Below are 10,634 nucleotides of genomic sequence, written 5' to 3'. Positions count from 1 at the left end.
AGGTATACACATCGGAGCATTCAAGGCCAACTCGACATGAATGGAAATTTCAGTCAGTTTCAGTGTGCCAAATTGGACACAACACTGCCCTCTGTGACCACAGTGCGGAATACACGGTGGATTCAAGTGAACTCCCGCGCAACAAGCCTGCCGCTACGCAGCCACATGCGATGACGTGAATTGAACATGTAGACACATTATACAAATATTGGTACACATTGATGAACTTAAAAGCGTGGCCACGATGTCACAGACTACTGACAGACGCAGATTTCACAACAAATAAGATCATTAAAACAACAATTCTGGTTTTAGCAAACATACCATAAAGTGTTCACGTGTGTCAGCATGAGCGTGTGACAACCCGCAAAAAGTGTCACTCTCGCCACTTTATGCAACTTTCTAACGTAATTGTCAAACGTATCGGACAACATGCGTACGTGTTGAGTGTTTAAACGTCAGTTAACTGTCTAATTTGAGCTCGGTTAGCATCTGCAGAGTAGACTAGCTTCATCAACTGCTGCTTGACGTGATGTAAACAAACCCAACGATAGCTTTCTTTGAACAACGTAATGCTCAGCGCCGGTAAACACAGGCCACAGTGGCAACACAATATATGGGTGCTAATGTTATTCAGTGCTGAATAAGGTCTGCTAGCTGCCTTCACGTAAACACTTGTTTTCCAGTTTATTAGCAAGCTACCCAGTTAGCCTGCAAGGTCACGCAGGATTACAGTTCACCGTTTAATTCAGCCAGTTGTTCCATCTATATGCAGACACGGTAGTACTTATTTCATATTGAGTCTGCTGTTAAGTTATTGGACGTGTGCTACAACAAATCAACTAACTAGCTGATTAACATTTAACTCTAAAAGCTAACTGTAGTTTAGTTGGGGCGGCTAGCTCGTTTTGCAGGAGGGATGTTGCTACTTTGGCGTTAATGTTAGCAAAGCGGTGAGTACGTTAGTTCCTCCGTGGCCCACTTTAGGGCTGACAACCTGGAGGAACGACCCTATTACCTTTCACCAGAACAAACGTCGTATCACTCGTGTCTTTAGCTGCTTGAGTCTAGAAACGTAGCTAAATTACAGGTAATCCAGCGGTCTGCTTTAGCTTTAGCTGCCACTGTAACGTGTCTGTAGTGTAACGAAGGCTAGCAGCACATAACTCACTGAGCTAGCTTGTAACCACTGACAACATCACGGTGCCGCTGGTGTCCGTCCGCGACAAGTCAACTCTAACTGTCATATATTTTAGGGGGATTTAGTAAACATAAACGAGTTTGGTGAGCTAGCCCCGCTGGATCTCTCTCAGTTGCGCGTGTGAACGTGACGCAATGTGCCGCTAGCTGCTACCGACGTGAAGTTACCTGTCCGGAGACGTTCACGGCTTTATCCGAGCCACGAATGTATTGTTTTCCTTGACGAAGCTCCCGATTCCCTTTTTTCCTCTGTCATAATCCGCTCCTTTTCAAAGTACAACTCTGGGCGCTTCAATCGACTGACAAGCACGAGATGCTCCCTCTGACTTCAGGCTTCTACAACGCGGAGCGCCATTTCCACGATTGGAAAGTGCTCCATGCGCTTCTTCTTCGTGGGCGTCGGTTGTGGGAGAGTGAAGCACAGCGACCGCTGGCTGCTGCTCTCTGTCGGTTGGGTGTGGTTTCTGCTTACAAAATTACATTTGGACTCAAATCTAATTTACTCAATGCTACTTTCCCCTATCCTTTGAAATCATTGGTTTCCTGTTTTCTTAATGTTTGTTCACAATGTTATGGTAATCACTAACCTTGCTATCAACAATGGTTGCAAAATTGATAGTCGAATTTATGTTTATATAGCCAGAAATCATATGAAATGCATCATTGTGCTTATTAAGGACCCACAACATCAATGTTTCACAAACCATATCTTTGAGAAGGCAGGTACATACTAATTGTAGGAAAATAAATGTTTACATTGTGCGCATCTCCACTGCGTCTAACCATACAAATGAAACAGAATAGCAAAAGAGGTTAGATCATGGTAAACTACGGTAATTTGTTCATGTACTCAAATGTATATATTCAAATGTGTCAAAGATCATGTAGCCCTTTTCCCAAGAAGCCTGTAAAGTTACAACTAGAGTCAAAGTCAAATGGGTATTGTTAAAATCAAATGTTACGGTTTTATGACATTTTATAAGAAACACGTTAAAGCAATATATAAATATAAATATGCAAAAGCGAATACACATTATATTTGACTCAAGAGACTGTCATGACAGTACCCAAATACCATACATCAGTAAAAGACTGGTGGTGCAAAGAATAGCAGAGTTGGATTCAAGTCAGATGTCATGATATTCTTCGCTCAAGTGGCCCGTTTATATTAATCTGTATGATGAAGCAGTGGCTGTCTGAGGGGCTGGGGCGAAAGATTTATAGAGGTCACCAGCTGAATGCCAAGGGGCACCAGCATAACATAATACTCAGAATAAATAGCAGAAAATGTTGTACAACATCATCTTCCTGAGATTGTGCTGAATTATGACCACAATGGTGAAGGAATAAAGTATACAAGACAATGTGAGGTCAGCCTGTGGAGTATGTATTGCAGAGGTTAGATTAGATCAATTGCATTGCCTTCTAATTGGTTGTGGTGTTGGGGTAAACCGTCTCGCAGTGCCCAGTAGTCTGATAGTATGGCAGCAGATACTCTTGTACTGCAACAAGCAGCAGGATGAAACGACTGTGGCCGACATTTCATCTCATCCTTGACAGTGACGTAGGATAGAAAGTTGCCAATTATGTTTTGACATTTAAAAATAGTACAATGTTGACCAAAGCAGTCTTAACAGAATTTGGTTTAACCCCAAGTCAAAAGATTGAACTAGAAACAATACCTAGATGTGCTGTTACAGTGTTTATCAGCATGTGACTGCCCTCCTTATGGCACAATACTTCTTCTTCTTCTTCTTGTTATTAGTGGACCTTTCCAGAGGTAATGTTTAGTACTCATTTGGTACATGTTTTAAATAATTCCTTTATAAACATCTTCAGTGGAAGGGTTAATTATTGCCCCCCTAGTGGTAGGGCTGTTGGCTCAGCATGTACTGTATTGAAATGATGACAAGGATTGTGTTGAAAGTTGTTGTTTATTTGGCACTTGTCCATCCTTTAGTGAGTGAAAGCCTTTACTGTGGGACAAACTGATTCATAAAAAGAAGAAGCACACAAGCATATACAGACAGCAATGATTTAATGTATGAGAATAGCTCTGTGAGGGATTTTGCAGTGTATACAGTTTATTATTAGTAAACAGTTACACAGTTATGAAAGTTCAGATTGTATGACATGCGTTATCATTATAACTGGAGACGTCTTAAGACATTTTCTGTGACTCCACCCTTTGAACAACTTTTAAGCAATTTAAGGAGAATTTGATTAATGCGATATGATGAATCATTATTATAAAAAGGCACACAAAACTGCTATGTTGACGATAAAATAAAAAATAAAAATACAAAAATAGGTTTCCTGTTTTATAATACTCAGTCTGCTAACAGATGGTGTCAGAGAATAGCGCAACTGAAGTATTCTGACGCTTTGATTTTTTCCTCATCTGCCGGTCGATCATCAAGTCAAACTCCTGCCTTTCTCTGAAATGGAAAATTACAGTTATATTTATTTATATATATATATATATATATATATATATATATATATATATATATATATATATATATATATACACACACACACACACAGTGTAAAAAAATGTTCCTTTTGAAACAAGATCATCTCATCAAACTCTTACCGGTTACTTATACATCGTCCTTTTAGGTATTTTTCTTCTGCCTTTTTTATTGTGACATTGTCCACCCCAGCTATTGCATAGATGATGGCCTGTGCAGAAAGACAATAATATTACACACAACATAAACTATAAAATGCATAAAAATTTAAAAATTAAAACACAACATACGCATGATAGAAAGAAAACAAAAAACAGGTGCTGATGAAAGCTTTAGCTCACCTCAGGAAGAAGCACATCTAGAACAAAGGGGACACGCTCCATAGATTTCATCTCTGCCGGTAAAGGGGCGTTGGCCCCGGCAGTCGCGTAAAGCTCATTCAGGTACCAGTAGACCTGGTCCAACTGCTGGTCATCTTCCAGGTATATGTTCACCACCCGTCTCCGACTGGCACTCAGAAAGGAGCGAAGCCATCTGGACTGCTGCTGCCCATGGATCACAGCCTGTAAGGAGAATGAGGAAGGGTGCGTTTATTTATGTTCTTATGACGCCTATGAACCACTTTTTTTTTTACGTCTCTTTTCACAACATTAAAATCTCACAGCCGAGGTTTCTCTTGCACTCAGAGCAAAGACTCCTTTGCTCTGAGTGCAAAAACTTCATAAACATTCAACTCCAAAACAATGAATAAAAAAGCTAAATGGTCAATGAAAAGTATAAACTGGCCGTGTAATGTTACAACCATCAGCTGTATTCCTAAAGTAAAGTATTATTCAAGCAATTACATGGCTCTGACAGAAGAATACTCCTGCACATATTTTCTTTATATACTTACAGATACGTAAATACATATTATGAATGTGTTTGCGAATCCAAGAACTAACAACAGCTTCCATTAATCATACCAGAAGGCGTCCATCCACCATGTGCTGCTTTACAATGAAATGTACGAGCTTCTCGTTAGCACGGTTGTGGGCGGCATGACTCCGGTCTGGCAGCAGCCTCTTTGAACTCCTGCTGACCTCCTCGTGCTGCTCACTAAAGCCGTCCTCCTTATGATCGTCACACAGCGCCTCCATCATAGTGTCACTGGCGATAGTTAGTCTCTCCGAGGCTGCCTGCGGGTACGTTCTCCTTACTGGATAGCCTGGAGTAGTTCAGGACAGGCGGCAAAGAGCACGGTCAGGACCAAGTACGGCTGCAGATGTACTTAGGCTTTCATTTTGAGGTGCCATGTTTCAGCTTTTCTCATTCACTTTGGCTCAATTCTTGAATGAGATGTATGTATGCATGTATCTATTTATGTTAAAATAAATAAATGCTGAAAATCAATTTGTGAAAGAATAAGAACATATTTGAATATTTCATTGATGCAAGCAAATTACATGCTTTGGCACAAGTGCAAAAAAGTGCAATCGTCTACAATCTGCACAACAACAACTTGCACAAGGCTTGTTGATCAAAACTGATGTGTTGTTTCCCAGTGAAATGGTCTTGCTCCTCACAACTTCTAAACATGCTTTCATCATTTGAGCCATCGCATGCAAAATGATCAGTTCAATTATCAAAATCTGTCTTTGCATGCTAATTACTGGAGCATATAATGCATATGAAAGATTCAGTTCTCAACATCAGAAAAGGAAGCATGGGAATTGGATAAAGTGTAGCGGAAAGTTGAGCCGATCACCACCCAGGGCATCTTCCAACCACCCAGCCAGACCAGAAGAGTCAAGATGGAAGCAAAGCCAACCCAGCTCGGACCCAATGCTATTCCACTACCCGGCCTACTCCTGACTGGCTAATGTCCATAAGATGGATGAAATAAGACTTTGGGGTGTCGGTTACGCACAAAACATTACAGAGACCTGGCCCCATGGCATCCCTGATCCGGGCGAATCACAGGACAGATCACAAGACTCCGGTGGAACGAGTTGAGGCTGACTCTGTATTTACATTAAGGATGTTCTGTGCTCAAACATAGTAAAATGTTGAGGTAAAAAGTTACATGACATGCACATTATGTGCGGCAACCATTGTCAACCTGTATATGACAATACATTATCCTTGAATCCTAATACGACATGGAGTTACGTACTTTGATGAGGTACAACTAAGTATTTTTTTTTAATAGAATTGCCCCGTTTCCCCCCGCCATTGTTGCAGCTTTTTTTGGCATGGGTGTTATTTCATGGAAAGGATCTGTTCACTGTATATGACATGAAAGATTAAAAGGGGAATTTTCATTCAACCTTTCCCAGGGTTGAATGAAAAGTCAGTCCTGCTCGCATGAAAACAACTTTTCATTTTTCTGGCATTGATCAATTTACTGAAACAATTAGTAGGCTTAGAAGCATGAATTAAATGTTTTGGGTGAGTTACTTTCTTTTGCAGACATGCGATAGAGTTGTGATATCCAATGACACTGCGATAACAATTGCACTTATAGTTTGGAATGTTGAACAAAAGCAATTGAGAAAAAAAAAACATTTCATACAACAAAACAAAACATACTCATGTCATGAGCAAAGTACTCGATGAAGGAGCCAGAAAATGAGCCACAGGCTGCAAAGACAAACAATAGTTAGTATTGCAAATAATTCAGTGACAGATACATGTTTGTTTGTGTGTATATATGTCCTTTATCCGTTTCTGCCTGCATAAGCATTAAATGGACAGAACTTACCTATCCGTATTCTGTAGTCTGTTATGAGCTCCCAGGACCACTCAACTGCAGCATCATACTTCTCTTTGGCTTTACACTATTACAAATTAAATATGAGAGACATATTGCCTGTCACTGTGTCAGGACAACTTCATTTTTAGAAAATTGAGCATATACTTTATGAGCAATTCTTACCCGTAGCTCATTGGCTTCTTCACAGTCAAAAGGCTTCAGAGTTTTCAGGGCCACAGTGAACCTTCAAGAACAACAAATACAATTAAGTATTAAGTTCAGCAGAGAATCAATAGCCAAGCGATCCTCACAACCTACAGTGTAATCCTTTACATTAAAACAATTAAATCAGATGCATTAACCAACAAAGTAGTGAGAGAGAATGTGCATATTTCCTACCCTTTCTTTTTGTGAATCATTGGGTTATCAATGAACATGATGCTGGCTTTTTTCAGTTTATGTTTCACACTTTTCACCTGCAGACAACAAAAAGAAGTGTGTTTTTTTAAACCATTTTAAACCATTAAGGCTTTCAGCGTTTGACAAGTCTTCAGGTCATCAATATGTCATACCCATGATGGCCTTTCATTTAATTTCCCCAGAGAATGACATTTCTCTTAAGTTGATGATAGAGTTTCAGTATAGTTTTTATTCGTACTAAAACAAGTCAAATAATCAGTTTAAGTTGGAAGACAGAACATTGATAAACAAGTTAAAGTATTTTAAAGAGCAAAGAATCATTAGTTCAAGCTTTTTGCTAATTTTCTGTATTATAGGCAAACATCAGATTCAGAGATTGTTCGGTCTAAAAACGTCTGATAAAATCAATCATACACACAGGTTTCTGCACTCACCAATGCCGGCCAGAATGGATAATTTCTAAATTTGTGCCACACAAACACTCCCTCTGTAATGGACGGGGGCTCTGAAAGAAACAAAACACTTAAAGTATATAGCATGTACACACAATCCAAAACATCTCTCGTAGAGGTTATTTGAATTCAGTCACTGCCATCGCTCTCACTTTTGTCCACCTGCATCAAGAAACTTGGTAGCTCATCCTCCTCACTTCCCTCATCTTCCTGGAAGGACAAAGATGGCAGCTGTTCCTCGTGGTGACTCAGCTCTATTGATAGATCTGAAGACAGCAATGACTCGTCTTTTGATGAGTGTGGGGGTGTAGAGGGTGGGGGAGCAATACCACAAAATTAAAGCAGATAATTTTGCTCGCCTGATTTAACAAAAATAACTGAACACAGAACAGATCATTTCATTAATGAGTGCTAGGGTGATGTTCTCTGAAAATACACTTCTCAAATTCCGTTAAAGTATTTTGGTGAAGCTGCATCAAACATACATGACTCTACCTTGCGTTGCTGCGTCAAGCTTCTCCAGTTCAAATCTTGGTCTGGAGTGTTTAGACGACTGAGTAGTAGTGTCCTTTTGTGAATCCCCCTCTTCGACCTTCCGCGTCCTGCCTCGTCGGCACTTGGCTGCAGGACCGTTGATCTGACTGCAGGTCTGTGCTTGCTCCTTTATCAGCCTTTTTTTAACTGGTCTCGGCTGGGAAGCATTAGGCCCCCTGCGTCCTCTTTGAGATTTGATTTGATTTGATTGGGAGCATGGTGAATCTACCTCTGACGTCTACAACAGAACACATAAAGAGAGTTTGAGAATATCCCTAAAATGAAGTGTAGGAAGAAAAACTTGTTGGCTCAAAGTGCATAAACAATATCAACAAAATATGACCAAACACCTTTAACTGAGTGATGAGTTCAGTGTATTCCAGCTCCACCTGTTTTGTTTCAGGAGGGAACTTTGAAATGCTGGACAGGAAGTCAGTGGAGGAGCTGTGGACAGGTGTGGAGGTCAGGCGTGCTTCTTGTGTCTGTCCCATTCGTCTCCTGTCTCTTTTTGGAGTACTTGGTGAGAAACCCACAGTGAGCGGGCTGACAGTGGCCACATCACTGCCTGGCACAGCATTTGCATTCTCCGTGGCTTGAGATGAAACAATGTCTGAGGCAACTTTCTCTCCTGGTGTCTTTGCAGATTCCTTTTTTCTATTTTTCCGAATACCTTAAATAACATTCACAGGTTTAGCAGACTCTCAATTATTATTATTTTTTAACCCGTGAATTCACGTTGGATTACCTTTCATTGTTGTACGAGTTGGCTTAGTCTTTCCCATGAGTTCAGTGGATCAGAGTGATAGTGTCAAAGTAGGACATTTCACTCGGCAGATGTTCCCTCTCCTGGAGGACTCGGGTCTCCGGGGCGGGCCCAGGGCTGAAGAGGGAATAGTGTTGAACCAACAAGCGACATGCGAGCCCGACCGAGAATGCAACTTACTTCCGCTTTCGATAGGCCATGTTGGCATCGAGATAAATACCCTCTTCGTTCCGTATTCACTTACGGAATGAGTGCGTTTGTTAAAGACAGATAAAAAAAAAACACAAAAAAGCCGAAAAGCCTGTCTCCACGGAAACGATCCATCCAAACTAAAACTGACTAGTTTCACTAAGAGAAGACACAACGGGGCTCCTCCCCCTCTGCGTTAAAATGACTGCAAGAAAACAACCTTCCACTCGAATTCTCACAGACGACTTTGCGATGCACAATACACCAAATACATCGCAAATTACATCACACACGTGTACGAACAGAGCCCATGAAACCAGCTACACCGTTTTGGTGACAGCTGAGTGAGAGAAACGGATGACAGGCTGCTCCCAGACAAGCTGGAAACGTAACCCAGCTCGTTTATGTAGCTAGTTTGCTAGGTTAGTAAACACACGTTACCCGGCTTGTTTACGTAGCTAGTTTGCTAGGTTAGTAACTTAAACAAACGTTACCCCGCTCGTTTACGTTGCTAGTTAAGTAAACACACGTTACCCAGCTCGTTTACGTTGCTAGGTAAGTAAACACACGTTACCCAGCTCGTTTACGTTGCTAGGTAAGTAAACACACGTTACCCAGCTCGTTTACTTTGCCCAGCTCGTTAACGTAGCTATCTTGCTATGTTAATCTTGCTATGTTAGTAAACAAAGGGTACCCACAGCCATCCCGAGCAATGATAGCAGCGACTGCTGTCTGTTGCCTTTGCACAGTAATGTTAGCCAGATCTGGACGGGTTTAATGCGAGTTTTGCGACAGTTCATTACAGTTAACGTCATTACTCGTCGTATGCAGACAGACATGCAGACATCTTTAGGCACAGAGCTACAAACACGTCCGTCCGATCACTATAACGCCGCTAAGTTGGACACATTAAACGAGATACACAAATTGTTTTGACGAAATTGTAATACTGTGCGACAAACGTTCACCACTCACCTTAAAAATGTTAAACTCGGGCTTTGGTTTGGATAGTTAGCGAGCAGCGTCATTGAAGACGTCGTGCATTGTCGCAACGTCCCCAGCATGCAGTCACACACGGGCCGATTAAAGCGTGCAAATTAAGATGAGGTATCAAACATGTAGCTAATGCAAGTGACACACATGAACTCGCCTTGCTGTTTAGTAATTTAAGGTAATCGCGGATAAACCATCCTTAAAAACATGTGCCGCCACCTACTGCAAGGGAGTGCGTGGTTAAAAACATTTCATGTTAAAAATGAATGTCCATTGACTTCCAACATGAAAGTCAGGATAGCCAAAAAAATCAATAAAATCCAGCCACATAAAGTCGGTTTCATTTTAAATTTGAGAAGATTTCTCTAATGTGTTTTTCTTGTTCAGTTACCTGAGTTTGTACCCGTTTCAACGTGGCTCGGTTTTTGTTTTATCGTCACCTCACTTTTGCATACAGTAATTCAATTACTGCCTATCTTTTTAACTGAGTAAACTCGTTTAACCCCGCTTGAGCCCCAGCCATTTTTCTAAAAAATTCCGAATGGTTTGCATACCCATACTAAATACATAATATCTCCTCAACCACAAGGGCTATTTGAATAATTTCAAAACGTATAATATACAGAAAACACTTTAAACAAGTTAAGAGGTTCATATAGCAGTATGTTACTTGTTTATTGGTGTATGATAGAACACAGCAAAGAAAAAAAAAACTTCCAGGATGTATTTCCTCTTTTTAATTATGCATATCATCGCTTTTTTCTCTCTACTATAAAATAGCACTACGTGTTTACAGTATCTCTGCAAAGTTTGACTTTGATTAAGTGAAGTTAAATATGTTTAGTAATTAATTTAGTGCACATTTCATGTACCTT

At 40.6% G+C, this 10,634-nt stretch overlaps 1 protein-coding gene across 3 annotated transcripts; it reads right to left on the bottom strand.

Moving 5' to 3' along the window:
* Positions 1-3,115: 3,115 nt before the first annotated feature.
* On the bottom strand, positions 3,116-9,818 carry LOC306735755 (PWWP domain-containing DNA repair factor 3B-like). 3 transcript variants are annotated; one of them, XM_079217295.1, is made up of 14 exons: positions 9,742-9,818; positions 8,560-8,694; positions 8,165-8,484; positions 7,776-8,052; positions 7,433-7,567; positions 7,263-7,333; positions 6,808-6,884; positions 6,592-6,652; positions 6,418-6,493; positions 6,246-6,296; positions 4,640-4,881; positions 4,016-4,237; positions 3,797-3,885; positions 3,116-3,638 (listed from the first exon to the last, which is right to left on the bottom strand). In XM_079217295.1, the coding sequence occupies exons 2-14, from the start codon at positions 8,594-8,596 to the stop codon at positions 3,539-3,541; spliced, it is 1,758 nt and encodes a 585-aa protein (XP_079073421.1). In that variant the 5' UTR covers positions 8,597-8,694; positions 9,742-9,818; the 3' UTR covers positions 3,116-3,538. The 3 variants fall into 3 exon arrangements, with proteins under 3 accessions (XP_079073421.1, XP_079073423.1, XP_079073422.1); XM_079217297.1 differs by having other exon boundaries at positions 8,204-8,484; XM_079217296.1 differs by lacking the exon at positions 9,742-9,818 and having other exon boundaries at positions 8,560-8,721.
* Between the last annotated feature and the right edge of the window lie 816 nt (positions 9,819-10,634).

The sequence above is a fragment of the Taurulus bubalis genome (genome assembly GCF_910589615.1).
Source record: "Taurulus bubalis genome assembly, chromosome: 4".
Lineage (NCBI taxonomy): Eukaryota > Metazoa > Chordata > Actinopteri > Perciformes > Cottidae > Taurulus > Taurulus bubalis.
The sequence above is the reverse complement of the archived record's forward strand: the minus strand, read 5'-3'. Positions and strand labels throughout refer to the sequence as shown.

Excerpts from the sequence above, each read along its gene's own strand:
- LOC306735755 (XM_079217295.1), bottom strand. The coding sequence starts at position 8,596 with ATGGGAAAGACTAAGCCAACTCGTACAACAATGAAAG. Across the intron at positions 8,053-8,164 it reads AACTCATCACTCAGTTAAAG|ACGTCAGAGGTAGATTCACC; the intron begins GTGTTTGGTCAT and ends GTTCTGTTGTAG. Across the intron at positions 4,882-6,245 it reads GTACTTTGCTCATGACATGA|GCTATCCAGTAAGGAGAACG; the intron begins GTATGTTTTGTT and ends GAACTACTCCAG.